At 43.2% G+C, this 19,819-nt stretch overlaps 1 protein-coding gene across 1 annotated transcript in view; it reads left to right on the top strand.

Moving 5' to 3' along the window:
- ATP6AP1 (ATPase H+ transporting accessory protein 1) overlaps positions 1 to 16,111 on the top strand; it is a 33,727-nt gene extending 17,616 nt beyond the window's left edge. The window contains exons 4-10 of the mRNA XM_077463275.1: positions 1,313 to 1,506; positions 1,672 to 1,712; positions 4,145 to 4,230; positions 7,246 to 7,484; positions 8,796 to 8,831; positions 12,532 to 12,775; positions 13,292 to 16,111. Coding sequence (XP_077319401.1) covers positions 1,313 to 1,506; positions 1,672 to 1,712; positions 4,145 to 4,230; positions 7,246 to 7,484; positions 8,796 to 8,831; positions 12,532 to 12,775; positions 13,292 to 13,501 — 1,050 coding nt within the window. The 3' untranslated portion in view covers positions 13,502 to 16,111. The remainder of the gene's footprint in view (positions 1 to 1,312; positions 1,507 to 1,671; positions 1,713 to 4,144; positions 4,231 to 7,245; positions 7,485 to 8,795; positions 8,832 to 12,531; positions 12,776 to 13,291) is intronic.
- The last annotated feature ends 3,708 nt before the right edge of the window (positions 16,112 to 19,819 follow it).

The following is a 19,819-nucleotide window of genomic DNA, read 5'->3' as shown; positions in this document are numbered from 1 at the left end:
ATGAAGCCCTTTAGTTAAAGCCACAGGTTTTTATTGTACACAATTACAACCTTCAAGCCACCAACATCCAATGATCTCATTGGTCGATAAGGACATCGGGCACCTGCACAGCATCCTTGTTTGTGCCTCCCCTGCTCCTCCAACACAGGGGTCACATTAGCTAAAGTGAGACAGGAAACCTTGGAATACTAGTCGGTACCACTGTGCAAAGGTGTGATTGCTTTAGAATGGGGGTCTCCAGGCTACAGCCTGTGGGCTGGATGTGGCCCTTTGTTTGCCTTTTCCTCCCTTGGGTCACTAATTGTTCCACCTATACGAGGCACTGGTCCTTACACTGACACCAATGATGGGGTGCTATTCCTCCAACTGAAACCAATGATGTATTTTTTTTTTTTATACTCGCACTGACCACCAAGCCTCTACCATTTTCTTCTCCCACTGGACAGCGCCCACCCCCCACTAAAATTTGAAAGGCAGTAAACTGGCCCTTTTGTATCGAAAGTTTGGAAACCTGCTTTGGCAGAATAATGTTGGGTGTCCTACATGTGTGGGTGTTGCTGCATTATCTAAAACTATTGGTTTAGTTTTTTACATTTTTTAGAATGGGGGGCCTTGAGATTGTGAAGAATTTTAAAGGATACCTTGACTGGAAAAACGTTGTGAAACCCTGCTCTAGAGTGACAGAATCATGCTTGAAGGAGATGAGCCTCAGACACTGAAATACAAAGGGTTTTCCTATGTTGACATTGCCTTCTGGAATTGCTGGTCACCTGGCTGCCACACTGGTCAAATTGCATCTGTAGTTCAGTCTTTGACCCAGAAAACGTTTACATATGAGGTTGTTCTGAGGCAATGGCTGCGTACTTCAGTCACTGGAGTAGAATTAGCCAGACAACTAGCATTTTCAGAAAGGGGGTCCTACATATTTCTCATGACTAGGGATGAGCTCAGGCGTGTTCGCATGGTCCACGTACAGAGCCCACCAGCGGCACAGCGCTGCGCTATTCACAGGCAGTGAGACATTGCCCCGATGTGCGGCTCCAGAGATTGAGCAATGTCTCACTGCCTGTGATTAGTACAGCGCTGTGTGGACTTCCTGGCGGGCTCTACACGTGGACCATGCGAACACGCCTGAGCTCATCCTTACTCATGACAGGTTTGCTATAAATCGGGGGGGAATCTAGATGTTGCTTTATTGTGGAACTACAGCTCTCAGAATCTACCGATATGCTCCGGGTGGAAAACAAATCCTGACTCGCTGATTTAAGGCCTGGTGGGGAGGTTGCTTTAATCCCTTGTCTCTAAATTTTAGAGCATTATGGAGTCCTCGCCGTCTTCCCTGGTGCTGCCTTCAGTGGACTGGTATGCTGCCAACATCCTTCCCACTTACCTTAAGGAGAAACTGGGTGTCAGCCCACTTCATGTGGATCAGTCCACCCTACTAGAGCTGAGACTGAATAAAAGCATCCCATCGCTACTTGTCGTAAGGTTACCGTATGCGAGTAGGTGAGTCTTAAAGGCATTACATTGTTATTATTTTTTTCTACTTTTAAATTGTGATTATGATGGGATTAGATGGCAGTGTAAAGGGTCTAAACAGCCACAGGCCAGCTAAAAGGTAAAGTGGTTTCAAAATATGTATTCAGTGTATATTCTTTCTTTTTTCTCTAGTAATGGAGTAATGGCAGCCAAAGATGTCCTCCGAGCCAATGGTAAGCCTGTATGTAAAGCTCACCATTCTTCCATGCCTGCTGGGAACTGATATTCTTAGATGTGGGTAGAAAACTTGTACTGAATCATCTGACATTCCAATTCTCACCACACCAGATGGTGCTACTGGAGTGATCTGTCCGACATCAATTCTCAATCTACTGGAGTCCACCTTGGGACCCGAGCTAAATATATCTTTGTCATTGCTCACTGACTGTAAGGTTTGCAGAAAAAATAAGTTGATACTGAGCTCCAAGCAGCAAACTCAAAATCAATATAATGTTTGTTCACTTGCAGCTGGCAAATGTACCGGCATCTTTCTTGATTTGGGTCTTCTATAATCCATTTTTTATTTTTTTATTTTTTTTTGTAAATTACTTTTTATTGAGCTTTTTGACATGCAAGCAAACATTAACCCGCAAAAGGCGGAAACAAAAAACATCCCAGTGTAAAAAACGGGGACCAGTCCCCACCCCCTGTGAGGGGGAGAAAGAGGGGGACAACTCCCGGGTCTTCTATAATCTGCTGTCCTCTTTGAGGGGGGGGGGGGGGGGTGTTAGGGCAGCACAGTACAGCAAGCCAGGCTCTGCCGCATTGCACTTCCTAAAAGACGAGCGAGCAGCACATTGTGTCCAGTTAAAGGCTTGAATGGGTCACTGATCAGGCTGTATGGCTCAGGTGCAGTAATCTGATAGACTTAAGACAATACAAGCTGTGATGTCTGCCAGGTCTGTTTTGGATTTTGGGACTTGTTAAGCTGTAAAAAATAGTTTGGGGTAGAAACGCTGTTTGTCAGTCTGCAAAAAAAAAAAAATCTTGGTGTTTTCACAGCATTCAAATGCTACGAGCTCACAGTTGTCTTTTTATTGTGTCTCAAGAATGTTTTTGTTGCTGTGGACAGAAACCGAAAATGTATCTACAGAGTGCAGGACGGGCGCTTCTTTTTAATGCTAACGCTTTAGTATTCGTTCTTGTTTTTAATTTAAAAAAATGGGATTTAAAGAGGATTGGAACAATTTAAAATATTGAACATGTAGCATCTACAGGGACGAGTACAACGGACTGCAGATCTAATGCTTAAAGCGGAAGTAAAACCATCCGTAAAACAATTTAATTTCCAGACAGAAATGTAACACTCCCATTGGTTGTGCTTGCATCCAATGGCTGGTGTCATAACACGTGCAGCATCATCGCAGTTGTAGATTAAACAGAGGCAGAGATGGCAGCTTCATTGCCTGAAAGAGGGAGGTTTACTTACACTTTAAAAAAAAAAAAAATTATATCTCTCTCCATCTCCATCTCTCCTGCATGTATCCTTATATTTGAATAGTCACCCCCTTCACCTGCTAGGAGCCTCGCAATCTTCCCGATTCTGTGGGTGGAGTCGTGACGTCGGACACCTCCGCCCCCCCCACTACACTCCCACGGCCATCCAGCGCCGGTGAGACGCATGTGCAGGAGTGACATTGCGTTCTGTGACGAAAGCAGAGCATACTCATTTTACTCCTGCGCATTTGCAGACCAGGAAGCATGAGAAGGAGAGGCAAAACCATTGGAAATTGTTGTACTGAGAGAAAATAGTGAGGATTGGGGGGGCGGTTTCTTAATTGACAGTTTGCTGTTTATTCGGCTGTAAATCGCCAATCGCCTGTACTTCTTTTGTCAACTCCCTTATCAAGCCCGCAGTCGCTGTGTGTGTGTGTCATGTTTGCTGGCATCTTGGGAGCTGCAACATGTAATCTCACCTGTTACACTGAACTTCTGCTATGATCTCTAACATCCAGTGACCACATGACTTCAGCGTGCCCGATTATGCTGAGGTGGGGAACATCCAATCCTGTCAGAGCAGCAGAAGTGGGGGAGGGAATTAAAAAATAATGCACGTCTCTTGGGCTAGTACATGAGATATGTAAATTGCCCGTCACTCACAGCAAGGGGGAGGATTTGACAGTTTTTCTGTTTGTCCAAGATTTATCTCCCTGAACAATAAGAGGATTGCTCAGAGGTGGATTAACTCTGTGACAAGACTGGGCTCAAATGATAGGAAATCTTATACTCTACATTATGACATAAAAAAAAAAAAAAAAAAATTTGGGTTTACATCCACTTTAAGTGGTTTGAAAGCCAAAAGTTTTTTTACCTTGATGCTTAATGAGCAAGGGGGGGCGGGGTTGAGCTGTGTGTGTGTGTCTCTGTGCGTGTGCCCCCATAGGAAACTGTTTCCTTTTGGGGGGTGCACAGAGAAGAGGAGGAGTCGAGAGCGCTGGTGGGAGACCCCAGAAGGGGAGGATTGGTCTGCTCTGTGTAATATATTGCGCAGAGCAGGTAAGAGGTTTGCTAGTTGTAAAAGAGAGAGAGATATCTATATCTCTTTAATATATAGATAATATATCTAGCAGTCTGTCATTGATCTCTTTCTTTCTTACAATTGCAGATGAAGTCATTGGACAAGTTTTGAGCACGCTAAAATCGGAGGGCGTGCCTTATACTGCTCTTCTCACAGCTCTCAGGCCATCTAGGGTAAGTGTGTGGTGTGGTTTTTGTTCTTCTCATCACAAATGGTAAACCAATCGCACCAGGTGCAAAAATAACAACCATGTCCATACTTTGCTGCTCTATGTAATGGTTTTGCATAGAGCAGCCTCGATCCTTCTCTTCTAGGGCCCCCCCCCCCAAATTTAGTGTCCCCCACCATAGCAAGCTACTTGTTATGTGGGGGGCACTTGTACATGCCGCTTCTAACACCCCCCCCCCCCCCCTGCAAAAGCTTGTCTACATCAGGGCGCTGAGCTCTCAGCAGCTGTCTAGTCATAATTTACCAGTCCTTGTAATTGTGCCCATAGGGAGTAATAGAAACTTTTTTTCCTACCACTGGGGCAATGTAAAAGAAGCACGTAATGCTAGAATTACACTCGAAGGGGAGAGGTTTGTCATGATGTATGTTTTTAAAGCCTAACTCCAGGTCTCTTATGACTTTAAATAACAATAGAGCACTGGGGGGGGGGGGGGGATGTAATAAACCTGGAGCACTCAGAATCAGTGCAGCGGTGCATGGTACCAAGCTTCTAACTTCAGCTCTTTCAATTAAGCTTTGACAATAGAACCTGGAAGCTAGACCATTCACAAAGTGTAGAGCACCCCACGCATGCACAAGCTTTGCTTATTCAAGATGCTGGCAGCTTGACCTGAAGCCGATTGAATAATTGGCTCGGGTGAGGACAGCCCTGGATCCAGGGGCGGGTAAGTGTCCCTATATTAAGTCAGCAGCTACAGTATTTGTAGCTGTTGACTTTTAATTTTGCGGGGAGGAAGAGGTAATCAACTAGATGCAGGCGACCTATGAGAAGCAATGTATACATTTTATGCAACTCTTCAGGAAACCATAGTCTTGGTACAGTGCTAGCAGGCACCCGGTTGTTTCCAACCTCAAAGAATTTTGAGAATTTTGTCTTACACATGTTATCCACTAAAATTATAATGTAAATGATGGGAATTTACACTTGGCAACTTTCCCCGATTCCCTCCTAAGAATTTCATGATGGTTTCAAAACCAAATTCTTCTTTTGAGAAGCAAAGTCCAGCTTCTCTTCCTTTTTTTTTTTTTTTTTTTTTTTTTTTTTTTTTTTGGTTGTTGGCAAGGTGAAGGGTCCTCTTTCCTTCATGATGGTTTCATATTTGTTAGGCAGGGGTGATGTGTGCATTGGCCTTTTTCACCTATTAATGCAATTGAATGATGGTTAACGTTGCAACGAAGTTGTACAGGGGGGCAAAAAAGTATCTGGTCAGCCACCAATTGTGGAAGTTCTCCCACTTAAAGGCCTTTAATTGTCATCATAGGGATCACCTCAACTATGAGAGACAAAATGTGGAAACAAATCCTGACAATCACATTCTCTGATTTGGACAGAATTTATTTGCAAATTATGGTGGAAAACATTTTCTCAATATCAAAAGTTCATCTCAATACTTTGTAATTGCCAACAAAAGGATATATAACAGAGGTCAAATGTTTTCTGTAGGTCTTCACAAGGTTGTCACACACTGTTGCCGGTATGGTGGTCTCCGTGTCCTCCATGCAGATCTCCCGTAGAGCAGTGATGTTTTGGGGCTGTCGCTGGTCAACACGGACTTTCAATTCCCTCTGAAGGTTTTCTATGGGGGTTGAGATCTGGAGACTGGCGAGGCCACTCCGTGACCTTGAAATGCTTCTTATGAAGCCCCTCCTTCGTTGCCCAGGGTGGTGTGTTTGGGATCATTGTAATGCTGAAAGACCCAGCCACGTTTCATCTTCAATGCCCTTGCTGATGGTAGGAGGTTTGCACTCATATGACCTTCTCCCAATCCTCTTCTGGATCATCCAAATGCTCTCTAGCAAACCTCAGATGGGACATGTACTGGCTTAAGCAGTGGGACATGTCGGGCACTGCAGGATCTGAGTCCCTGGCGGTGTAGTGTGCTACTGATGGTGGCCTTTGTTACGTTGGTCCCAGCTCTCTGCAGGTCATTCACTAGGTCCCCCCGTGTGGTTCTGGGATTTTTGCTCACCATTCTTGTGATCATTTTGACCCCACGGGGTGAAATCTTGTGTGGCGCCCCAGATCGAGGTGGATTATCGGTGGTCTTGTATGTCTTCCATTTTCTAATTATTGCTCCCACAGTTGATTTCTTCACACAAAGCTGCTTCCCTTTTGCAGATTCAGTCTTCCCAGCCTGGCACAGGTCTACAATTTTGTTTCTGGTGTCCTTCGACAGCTCTTTGGTCTTCACCATAGTGGAGTTTTGAAGTGTGACTGTTTGAGGTTGTGGACAGGTGTCTTTTATACTGATAACAAGTTCAGACAGGGGCCATTAATACAGGTAATGAGTGGAGGAGAGAGGAGCCTCTTATAGAAGATACAGGTCTGTGAGAGCCGGAAAACTTGCTTGTTTGTAGGAGACCAAATACTTATTTTCCACCATAATTTGCGATTTCTTTCAAAAATCAGAGAATGTGATTGTCCGGATTTGTTTCAACATTTTGTCTCTCATAGTTGAGGTGATCCCTATGATGACAATTACAGGCCTCTCATCTTTTTAAGTGGGAGAACTTCCACAATTGGTGGCTGAGGAAATAAATACTTTTTTCCCCCGCTGTGTATGGAAAGTGTTTGCATGGCCATCAGTAGGCAAAAAACAAAAAAAACAGATGAGTCGCTACATTTTTTAGGTTGAACAAATACTCATATTCCGTGATAAGTTTTGTCACAATTATCTGTCTAGAGCAGTGAGTGTTTCTCAACCTTTTTAACTTTTGAGGAACCGCTGGCGACAAGTCTGGGAGCTCGGGGAACCCCTGAATTTTTTTTTTGGGGGGGGGGGTGTGATCTAAAAAGTATACCCTTATTGTGCCAACTTTCCTGACTGCACGGGGGGGATGCTGCACACAGGGGTGTATTTTATTTTAAGAGATGTGGGTTGTGTGGCTTTTTTTTTAATTATTTTATTTCTTCTTGTCTCCTCTTTATGCAATTTCCTTTTTTTTTTTCCCCTCTTCAGGTGAGCACAGAGGCTGACTTTGGGGTGGCTAATCTGAGGCGTCAGCTGCTGGCCGCAGATACCCCACAATACCCACCTGTGTCTTTCAATAACACAGAGAACACCCCGTGTATCCTGTTCTGGGCCGTTAACATAACCCTACACCTTGAAAACACTGTAAGGGATCTCTCTGGGAGTACCTTTTCTGGAGCAGGCCCACAACTCACTGCAGGCTCCAGCTGCGACCTTACTGACTCAAGGTGAGTTGATGGTGCTATTGTTAACCACTTGACCCCCCCCCCCCCACCCCATGACCAGTCAATTTTTTTGCAATACTGCATTACGTTACTTTAAAGTGCTACTAAAGGCTTTTGAATGAGAAAAAACAAACGTTATAATTACTTGCCCTGTCTAATGGATTTGCGCGGGGCAGCCCGGTTCCTCTTCTCTAGGGGAAGAGATCTATTCTAGTCCCTGCTTTGCAGAGACGCAGCATCCTCCCTTCACCCGTCAGAACTGTGATCAGCCTTGTTTACATGGGCACATCTCAGTTCTCTGTGTATTGCCGACGATCGGTGGGTGCCGGAGGACATGGTGATCGGAACCCACAAATTGGCTTCTTCTGTGAATTATCGCAGCAGAAGATGCTCGCCGGCGGCAAGCACGCCCCCTGCTGGTGGTGGAAGTGCTGGATCACATGTATAGGTGATCCTGTGCACAGCTGCTGCCCTGTAGCAGTAAAAGTGCCATATGGCAGTCGGCAAAGGGTTGACGTGTGATGCTCAAATGACAGCTGTAGAGGTGTGACTGTACTGTAAATGCCATGAGTGATCCAACATGGTAGAAATAATGTCAAGCTATTGTGAAATGCAAACACACAAGCTCGCTACTTTAAAGTTCTAAAAAAAGGACCAGCATTAAATGCTTTTAGTTTTAGAAAACCCTTCCCTGGAGTCACTTGGTGGATGATGAACTAAATTCTTTGCCATAACAACTCCCAACTTTTTTTTTTTTTTTTCCTGTAGAGTAGAATGAGGAAGGGTATCATTGGGACAGACTCTCTCTCCAATTGAGATGTGAGGTAGTAAAAAAAAAAAATCTATTTTTGCCATGCATTATCAAACCAAATATTGCCTGCGTTGAGAGAGGGTCCCCCCCCCCCCCTTACTTCCCCCTATGGGCCACAGGGATGCACTTAGTTCTGCACTCCTGTTACCCAGATTCAGCTGACAGCGGGCTAAAATCTGCAGGGATCTCGACAATGTTGGGATCTGCCCAGATGCCTGGCCACTGAGCGAATAAACCGGCTGCTCTCGCCTTCTCCAAAGTCTGGCGCTCCAGTGAGTACTGGAGGTGCAGATCATAGTGCTGGTAATTGTCACCGCTCTCTACTCACTGAGAACTGAGCGATCGGTGGTCATGTGATCGATTGGTTCTCGGTCTTGGAGACAGAGGGGGACAGCCGCTGTATCACTAATCTTGGGGGAATATGATTGTTGGGGGTTTTTATTTTTTGGTCACGCTCTCATACAAAAATACTTAACATATTCTCTTTATTTTGCATGTTGCAGGCTAGTCCTCAATTATGACAATGGATTGAAAATTATGTAAGTATTAGCAGGATTGCTGCAATTTACATATAATCCTGATGTTTTCAGTGTGCATACATTTTGGGCTGTTGTGATATTTACCTAAAAAGTAATATTTAATAGATGTTTATATTTTTCCCTGCTTGCTGTCTCATATTTTACATCAAGGCATTTCCTATGTAGATTTTAGATCTCACTGAACAGCTGTCAAAATAAAAGGAGTTGCAAAATAAACCATACAGAAAACACATTGTTTTCAAACCATTAGCCTAGGTTTCCACTATAGCGACCTGAAATGCTTTTGCTGCAATTTTGATGTGAGTTGAAGCAATGCCTGTATTATTGAGGTCTATGGACCTCAAGTCACATCAGTCAGACCAATGTAGTGCAGGGACTACTTTTGAAGTCGCACAGATATGAATGGTACTCGTGGGATACGACTTGCCATGTGACTTTGCAGTGCCAAGTCGCACTAGTGGAAATGTAGCCTTAGAGAACTTCAACTTGCACTGAAAAATAATAGTAACTTGCATGTACTTGGCTGCACTAAAAAGCAGGAGGCAGAATTTGTATATGTAATGAGAAAATACTTTAAATTTATATGAGAAACTCAAAAACATTTTGTGGGAATAGGCTGAGTTTCTGCGTTTTTTGGAATGATGAAAATAATTAGTATCAATCTGACAAACTAATGGCAACAGCTGCTGCATAAAACCAAACTCCTTTTTATCAAAAAACCAAGCCCCCCCCCCCCCCCCCCCCCAGGAAATGCTAACTTTCACATTGGTTGTGCTCTCAACCAAACTTTCAAATCATCCATCCAATGGCCGGTATACCATCTATAACTGATGACATGTGCAGCATTATGGCAGTTGAAGAATCATTAGAGGCCAAGATGGCGGCTTCCTTGACTGAAAATGATAGAAGGGTTTACTTCCACTTTAACCAGTGTAATTTCATGAGATAATTTACAAGAGCGTGTTTAGGGGCGGACTTAGGGCTGGGGCAGGGAAGAGGTTGGGTGGGGCAACTGGTGATGAGTAACTCTTTAGGCCTGGCTAGGACTTGAAATTTTGAGCCGTGTATGTATGTGTACATGCATACATACATACATACATACATACATACATAGCTAGCTTTTTTTCAGCAGGAACTAGGGGGAACTCTGTTCTAACACCTCTGGCTCAGATCTTCTGCTCACCACTATCATTTGTAAATGCAGAAGCTGGACTTCAGTGTTACCAAGTGATCGCTTATCTCCCAGTAGCTCCCACAGTTCAGATCCCACTGAGTGCTGGACAGGGACAAGGGAGGTATAGAACAGGTGCCCGGGTTTCAGTGCAGTCATGGGCAGGGAATTTTTTTTTATTTTTTTATTTTTTTCCCAAACCATTTTTTAAATGTCCTGTGTGCATGAGGCCTAAGACAGGAACTGTGACTACAGTACAGCACCTTCTTATTGCTGTAACGTATTGGGGAGGTGTTCTATAGTTAATAGAAGATGGCTGGTATAAGCTAATAACATTGTTTTGAGAACTTATTACGGTTTTCAGGACGTTTTAAAGATTTCTGCCAAGTATTTTGTTCTTTATGAAAAGGTTCTTATGCTGAAAAAGTAAAATGAATGCAGCTGCCACATAATTACCTTGAGAATTATTTTACAAAAGTTTATTGATGAAGTGAATACAACAAATAAGTGCAACAATGTGATGGTTGCATTGAACATAGGATAGAGAGGAGGACCCCAACAACGGGATGTTATTTACATGGTACAATATTTATCAGTACACAAACCTGGAGCATTTAATTTGCGCATACAAGGGGGGGGGGGAAATGAATGGCCAGAGGTGACGATCGCTGAATGCTGCTTGTAACCATACATCTATTTAGAGGACTGAAATTAAAAGAAAATCTTAGGCCCCTATTTTAAACCGAGGGCAGAGACTGCTCTGCTGTGCACTGCAAAGTTACTCCACATGGTGACCTGCATTCTACATCCTCATAAAATGGGATCTGCGGCGTGGAGCCTGCTGTATAACAAGAGTTCTCATTGCTTAACCTTACACAGACAATTTCCTGATTGGAGGAGATGCCGGTCACTAAATTGCACTCTGCTTGCTTTCGAGTTCTGAAGCAAGCAGAACTTCAAGCTGAGCTCCATCCAAAAGTAGAAGTTCTGCTTTAAGGCCTCCTTTCCCCCTCCTTTTTTATGTAATAGCACTTTTTTTTTTTTTTTTTTTTGCGGGTGGGGTTTGGGAAGCAGGTACCTGGTTCTGGCAGGTGCCCACTCCCACGTGTATCACCTAAGCGGTCTGCAGTCTTCGGGGACAAAGTCAATAGGGACCATTTACAAAGTGCAGCGTGGTTCACGCATGCGCAGTGGGCACCTGGCCGTGAAGTCAAAAAGCTGTGTGCAAGCCGGGTGCCCACAGTTGAGATACCGGCAGTAGAAGACTGATGGAAAGAATGGCTCGGGTAAGCACATGTCTGGTTCCAGGGAGAAGTGGGTATCGGTTTTTGTAGCTGCTTTTAAATAAACCCAAATCTGACATGCACATTTGTAAAGCGCAGCATTGTGCTTTTATAAAGGTGCATTACTTTTATTTTTTTTAGAGACATTCATGCCACACTGCTTTTTCTAGGCCTTTTGTTCCAATTTCTCTTAGAACAGAAAGCTTGTCCCTGCCCTTTCACACTTCTTATAGAGAAATCTTGAAACAGAAGGGTGGAGCCAAATTAGACTTTAAAGCGGAGTTCCACCTAAATGTGGAACTTCCACTCATTTGTCTCCTCTTCCCCTCCGGGGCCACATTTGGGTTTTTGACAGATGTCCTGTTCTCACTTCCTGGAGTCCGTGTCGCGGCCCATGACATCACCGTCCGGGCTTCGTCCTCCCCCCTGTCGCCGGGCCAGTAGGAGAGAGGAGAGGGGCCTTGTGCATGAGCAGTAGGGTTCCCGGTGGCACCTGCGGTGCTGACATCGCTGGACTCCAGCACAGGTAAGTGTCCTATTAAAAGCAACTGCAGTATGTGGTGTTATTATATATATTATGCATTTGGCTTCCTATGTCCCTGGATCTACTTTTGACATGTGGTTGTACTACCACTTTTACCTACAGGTAAGTCTATAATAACAACGCTTGCCTGTAGGTGCTGTGAATATCTCCTAAACTTGTACCATTTTGGAGATATTCACTGTATCTGCATGTGCCAACGTCATCGGCACTGAAGAAACGTTTCGCTTGTGACGTTTCTTCAGTAGCTGTGCCATGACTAACCGCTCCTGCGTGCAAGCGAGGGAGTGATGTAATCGCAGCTCCGGCCAATCACGTCGCTGAAGCCCGCAAACTCAGAAATAACTCCGGGAGACGTGTCGCTGGCCACAGTGGTGTACGGGGACCGCTGCAACAGCTTCACTCTGAGGAAAGTATTTCATAATGAGCTAGTATGTGTTTTAATATAACGTACTCTTCAAAGTTTGGGTTTACTAGAGTAGATCTGTTTTCTCAAGTCTATGTTCACAGGGATCTGGGTCTACAGTAATTTGCCGGTGGTCCCCTGACACAGCAGTGTTGCATAAATGCCATGTAAAAAGAGTCTGCTTCTGGTGGACCTGTGCACTGTGAGGACTCCTAGATGGGTTTTAAAAATTTGTAAAACGTTCATTGAAATCGTATAGATGACAAATTATTCTGACTTTTACTGTTCCTCGTCTTCAGATTCCATATGAGCAACCGCCGGTACAGCGTGTCAGGACGCAATTGGACCACTTTGGACCGCATAGAGGTTTTTAACGGAACTCACAATGCTACATTCCTTGCTCCCCAAGCAAGCATGCCCAGCATCTATTCCTTCCACTGCCAGTATGTCAGCAGTCTTTCCACATTTGGTCCAATCCTGATCAATAACAGCAGCCGAGACTCTCCCGGAACAAAGTGGAATCTCCACATCACAGAATTCCAGGTAAGCCAGGTTGGGGTGACTTCATGTGCTTGCACACCTTTTTTTTGTTTTAGAAATGATTCACACAGGTGCACAGACCCATACAATCCTGTAGAGGGCGGTGTTTATCTACCCTGGAGGCACCGGTCCATTCAGTCAGCCTGGTAAAATTCAATGACTGGCTGATCTTGCGTGGATCTTCACTTGCATCTTTGTGTACATCTTTGCTAAATTGATGCATTCAGAGTCCTGTCTGAGGACTGCATGGATGTACACACAGATGTGTGCGTGAAGATCAGTGTAGTCCTCAGTCTGGCCCACCTGCGCCTCTTGGGCGGATGCACACAGCCTTCCACTTGGATGTATGGGCTTGTGTGAATGAGCCCTAAATAGAAACTTTTACCCTCTTTGTCATAAACACATTGTCATGAATAAACCGCATGTCAATATGTGCAACTACCAAGCTTATTAGTTATTTGCAGTATCTCAGTTTTGCCAGCAGGGGGTATTTTGACTCATCTTGTCTTATTATACCAGATCCAGGGCTTCAACGTCACCGGCCTCAAGTTTGCCTACGCCAGCGACTGTGCCGGCTTCTTCTCTCCTGGCATCTGGATGGGGCTCATCACCACGCTGCTCTTTGTCTTCATCCTGACCTATGGGCTCCACATGGTTATGAGTCTGAAGACCATGGATCGCTTTGACGATCCTAAAGGACCTTCTATCGCTGTACCCCAGACTGAGTGACCCTCCTGTTCCTACACAAGCCCAACGATCTGACCATACCTGAACCTCATTTCATTTCCATCCTTCTCTATATCCCCCACTGCACCTACATTCCAGACTTCTTTTATTTTTATTTTTTCTTTTGGGGGTGGTGTGTGTATGTATGGTCTTCTGCAAGGGCTGATGGGATGTTCTGTGTACATACACTTCACAGAAATGTAAATTGAAAAAGCTCATCAGGCAATAAGTTTGAGGAAATGTGAACAGACCTTCTTTTCTTTAATAGACCTTTGGTAGGTAATGCTTCTGTTTTAAAACTTTCTTTTTTTTTTTTTTTTTTTTTTATTTCAGTGAGTGAAGGAGTCCATCCTAATGCCTAAACTAGCATCCAGCTTGTCAGTTCACTGTAACTACACTTGGGCACTGGTAGGGTTCGTACGTGTTCATATACTAGTAGATTCCATTGGTATTAAAGAGGACTAGTCCTGACTAAGCCCATGCAAGAGCCCTTATATTAATATTTTGAGTTTGAATAGTAAGTTTGCAGGCTTACTAAATGCAATTATACTTTGTTCTCTTATCTAGCTTAAAAATACCCCGTCTCCTGACCAGACCATTTGCTGAACAAAAATGTTCCCTTATGATTGAGCCTTTATTGTGTTTTATGCATGTTCTTTACCTGTATTATGTGTCTCCCTTGTGTCCAAAAGCCCTGAGACTGATGCTGGGCATCACCATCTTGGATGTGAGTTCAGCAGCCCTTGGTGATTTAAAGGGGTCACTCTACAGTATTCCCCCTTGCTGCGGTAATGTAGGGAGACGATGGGCAGAGGAGCTGCCGGTGTAAACCTAGGCTGATGCAACAAGGCTGAAAAAGCGAAAATCAAGTGTTTTTATTGAAAGGGGAGGAACCAGTGACTGTTATATTATTTTTTATAAATACAGCGGTTTAGGGTTTACATAGACTTTACTTTGCCTGTGTCTGACAGTTGCTGTCCTGTCTTGACTTCACACACTCGACCTGGGAAATGACAAATAAGCGTCCTTTCACATGGGCTGCCCGATCGGGTCCACCTCTTTTCAGGCAGACCTGATCAGACCCTCCAGTCTCCCCTATCGAGTAGCGGATGTCCACTGACACCTGCCGCCATCCATTCTGATCCTGATGCAAAAGGTATGGTCCTATTTTTTCCATCTGTCAGTTCCCACCCGATTTCCCTATAGAGGAGAGCGGGACTGTCGGCGGTCATCCGCCAGCTCAGCGCAGATCAGCGCAACGTTTTCCCCACTGACCAAGTGGAACCCGCAAGACAGGCGCCTGTGTGAAAGGGGCCTAAGAATTATACCAGTACTCTTTAAATGAATAAAGAAAACGGTGCTGTGATCGGTCAGTCTTCTAATGATCTTGCGATTACAAGTGGGCATGAGTCTAAATTGCCCCACTACCCTGTTCTGTTTCAGAAAGGACTCCAAGTAGCACTTTCCTGATGGGATTCCTATTGTTGCCTGCTTGTTTAAAGTGTATTTGTAGTCTTTCACCTACAAAATCGAGGGAGGATCATTGTTCAGCCAGTGTCTGATATACCAGGGATGCCCAAGTCAATCCTTCAAACAAATGCCATGTGACCGGCTACCAGCGGGAGGCCCAAGCATTGGCTTCTTTATAAAAAATAAATATTCCACTTGATTTCTTTGAGTTTCATGTAACATGACTGTGGGGATAAGAGGGGTGCCACTTTTAACTGTAGGTTCTCATTCTGGTGCTTTCTATGTCAATTATCATATCTAATTGGAAGTCTGAGATTCTCCTCAGTGGCCGTAGTGGGTGGCCGAGCTGGGAGGGCAACTGCAGATTACCTGCTGCCACCAGAGCTTCCTGAGAGATGATTGGTGACAAAGTCCAACTGCGTTTGTTTGTGTAGACTTGAGCTGACCATACACGGATTAAAATTCAAGCGGGACTGGTCTAATTTATATCGGTCCACATGTTCCCCTGTTTGACAGAAGTTGACTAGACAATTTCTTGACTTCTGTTGCAAAATTTTCCATCGATCAGCAGCTGCAGCCACTTATCAGCGGTGGGCGCTGCTTTCAGTAAAGGGCGGATTCTTCCGTCCACCTTGTTTGTGTGCGAAAGGAATCCGGTCCGCTGGCGAAAAGAAAGTTACCAAATATGCCCAGCTGATCTGTCCTGTCTAAACCACAAACCTAACCACGTATGTGGCTCAGTCCACAAGAATCACTTTGTAATCCCCACAATGCCCATCAGAGGGCAGCAATTTGATGTATAAATTCTCTAGAATGTGTATATAGTATAAAGTGAAGAAATCTATTTATTTGTGTTTTTTGTTTTGTTTTTTTCTTCTTTTTAGTTTTAATGCTGGTTAGGCAACCCTGGGAGTTGGCAGCTGCTGTTGAAAACGGCCTGTATTTGCTGGGATTAATAGTTCCACAATGGCCTCTAAGCCTGTAATAATTTTTTTTGTGGATGTTTGTTGTGTTAAATGCGCTGGTGTACATTTTCCAGACTTTATCTGCAATGTAAAGTGTTCTGAGATCTGTGCAATTACCTCTGTAACGCCTCACTGTATAACTTATGAAGAATTGAATAAACTGTTGCTGTGTACTGTTTGTCTGTTATCTTTGTCCCTTCATGTAAAGCTGGACACTAGGCAGGGGAAATAATTCAATCGTATATTTGAAAAAAGTTGTACTTATTTTACGGTGACTACTGCTAGTAAATGTGCCCGAAGGCTCCATAGTATGGTCCGGTTCTATTGCCTTGTACAGTGCCGCTACACTGAGATCTTGCTGACAGCATTGTAAGAGGAGCTCACGGGTGATAAAAGCAGGCAGTCGAGCCTACCTAAACGCAGCCACTCGCAGCTGTGATGCTTTGTGGATTCTGGAATTTATTTTTTTAAATGGCTGGTCTCATTTAATGGGCATTACCACTGACCAATACAACCCATTCAAATAAATTGGTTTGTGAAGCAATCGCATGCAATGCACACGGTTGTGGCATGGTGGGTTTGTTATTTTGAGGGTTTAACCACTGAGCACCTAAACTCCCTTTCTAACCAGACTGATTTTCAGCGCTCTCATTTTGAATGACAATTACTCAGTCATGCAACACTGTACCCATATGAATTTTTGTCCCTATTTATTTATTTTTTCCCCACACAAATAGAGCTTTCTTTTGATGGTATTTGATCACTGCAGGTGTGTGGGGTTTTTATTTTATTTTTTTCCCCACTATAAATTTTTCTTCATAAATTTTAGCCAAGATTTATACTGCTACATATCTTTGGTAAAAAAATAACCCAAATCGGTGTGTATTTGGTCTTTGTGAAAGTTGGTCTACAAGCTGTGGTGTAAATTACTGACAATCACACCCGATGTACTGAAGGCCTAACAAGCCAGGAAAGTACAAATACCCCCAAATGAATCCTTTTTTGGAAAGTGGACATTCCATGGTATTTAGTAAGAGGCATGGTGAGGTGTGTGTGTGGCGGGGGGGGGGGGGGGGGGTTATTTTTATTTTATTTACATCCATCCCCCCCCCCCACATTTCTTTATAAAAAATTTAAGAATTTTTTTTTTTTTTCTCTCAAAATTGTCATAAACAGGATATTTCACACACGAACAACATGTGCATACCACAAATTACACCCCAAAACACAATACTCCTTTTCCTGACTATGGTGATACCACATGTGTGAGACTCTTGTACAGCATGGCCACATACAGAGGCCCACCATGCAGGGAGCACCTTCAGGTGTTCTGGGACATAAAATACACATTTAATTTCTTGACTACCTCTTGCACTTTTGAAGGCCCTTGGAGCACTGGGACAATGTAAAGTCCCAAAAAAATGACCCAAGTTTGGAAAGAAAACTCCCCGACCTATCATCTTTTTTTTTTTTTTTTTTTTTTTTTTTGCCACATCAGCGAATCTTTACCTGAGACTATAAATCAACTTAACGTTCATTGTTGTCTCTTAGAATTAATCTTCACATCATTGTGGCTGTTTTCTTGTTACTTACTTGTATAATTAAATTTAAAATATTTATCCAACTTTTATTTCATATTTCTTAAAACTGTTCTTATATCTTACTCCCAATATTTCACTAGAATTATATTAAAGTTATACTACCCCCCCCCCCCCTCCCCTTTCCCCTTGTCAGTAGTGTCCCTGCTCCTGATATCCTGGTCTTTATGGTCTTAATTGTGCGGAGAAACTCCAATCTCGCTTAAATTGTTTCCAACCTCTCCATTTTTTTAGAAATATTACCCTTTCCTCTTCTTCTCTCAGACACAGGCTTTCCATATTATATATTTCTTCTACCGCATCTACCCACTCCCATGTTGTTGGGCACTCTACCTCTCGCCATTTTTTAGGGATCAGTTTTTTCGCAGCGTTTAATAGATGCGGGATGATTATGTCCTGGTATTGTTTAACCCCAACCTCCGTGCCATGAAAGAGTACTACCCAGGGGTCTGGTTTCAATGCTGTTTGAGTTATTTCCTTAATCATTTGAAGGATCTTTTCCCAATATAGTTTAATTTTGGCACACTCCCACCAAATGTGTGTCATGGTACCTGTTTTTCCACAGCCCCGCCAGCACTCGGCGGTCCCGCCTAGCTGGAATTTAGATACCTTATCCGGGGTGTTATACCATCGGGAGATAAGTTTGTAGTTCATCTCAGCTGTTTTATTATCCCTTGCCGAGCAGTGTGTCATTTTCAATATTTTATTTATTGTTTCTTTACCTTTTTGTGATCCCAATTCCCTTTCCCATTTGTTTATATATGGCGGCGTATCTTTCCAGCTAGTCCGCATCAATAGCCCATATAGCTTTGATATTATACCCTTTGCACTGTCAGCCGTACAAAGTTGTTCCACCCCTGTCAAATCCTTTTCAGATCTAATCGGCTGGGGTAGTTTTTCTATGAAACGGGTCAGCTGCAGATATCGCCACCTATCCCTTCTCATAAATCCCATGTGCACTAACTCTTCATGTGAAAGAAGTTTCCCTTTTTTAATTATATCTTTTATTTGTGACCCCTCTAGTCTTATCCAGTTCCCTCCTATCACCCCTCTACCCGGTGGGAAATATTCGTTGTCTTTTAAAGTTATCAGTGGCGAATTATAGTGTCCATTTAATCTTTTATACTCCTTATCCCATATCTTCAGTGCAATCTGTGTTAACTTATTTGTGTCTATATCTAGTGCCCTGTATTTTGGGGGATTCCATATTATCTTATTTAATTGTGCTTTACTGTATGTATATTCTAAATAAACCCATCTTTTTTCCTCTTTTTTTTTTTCCCTTTTACCCATTCCACAATTCTTGATAAGACTACCGCCTGATAGTAATACTGTAAATCAGGGACCGCTAATCCTCCCCTCCCTTTTTCTTGTTTTAATACTCCATGGGAGATCCTAGGTTTTTTATTATTCCATATAAATTTGCTCATTATTGCTTTTAATTTTTTGAAATAGCTGGGTGGGATTTCAACTGGCAACATCTGGAATTTATATACAATTTTTGGAAGAATAAACATTTTATACACGTTTATTCGACCTATCCACGAGATCGGTCTATTACTTGCTCTTCTGAGTTCAGTTTTTATTTCATTCAATAAAGGGATATAATTTAGGCGGTATATCTTATCCAGAGTGTTTGCCAATTTTACTCCCAGGTATTTCAAATCTTTTGTCCATTTAAATTTACTTTGTTCTTGGATTAGTTGTACTTCCGTCGCACCTACATTTATATTGAGGATTTCAGATTTTATTTGGTTGATTTTGAAGTTTGATAATTTCCCGTACTCATCCAGGGCCTTTGTTATCTTGGGCAGAGAATCTACTGGGTTACTTATATAAAACAACACGTCGTCTGCATATGCTGCAAGTTTATGTTCCTCTTGCTCTGCCTTAATTCCGCTTATTTCCGGGTTGTTTCTGATTGTCGCGAGTAGGGGTTCCAACGAGAGCACAAAAAGAAGAGGAGACAGTGGGCATCCCTGTCTGGTTCCATTTTCCATCTCAAAGGAAGAGGAGGGCAACCCGTTGATGTTTACAGTCGCTGTCGGGTGGTCATACATCATTTTAATCCATTTGGCCATCCTAGGGCCTATGCCCATTTTATCCATTGTCTGGAACATAAATATCATCTAAGGCATAATGAGTCTTTTAAACATGGGTGGGCGTTTTTTTTTTTTTCAAAGTTGTCCATTTTTATACAATATTTCTAACACATAGCATTTACTCACCAAAATAGATTCTCCTACACCTGAGTATGGTGATACCACATGTGAGAATTTTTTACAGCC

Source organism: Lithobates pipiens, unplaced genomic scaffold (assembly GCF_037356315.1).
Source record: "Lithobates pipiens isolate NorthernLeopardFrog02 unplaced genomic scaffold, aLitPip1_a1.2 Scaffold_3, whole genome shotgun sequence".
Classification (NCBI taxonomy): domain Eukaryota; kingdom Metazoa; phylum Chordata; class Amphibia; order Anura; family Ranidae; genus Lithobates; species Lithobates pipiens.
This window is presented reverse-complemented; position numbering and strand designations above follow the sequence as displayed.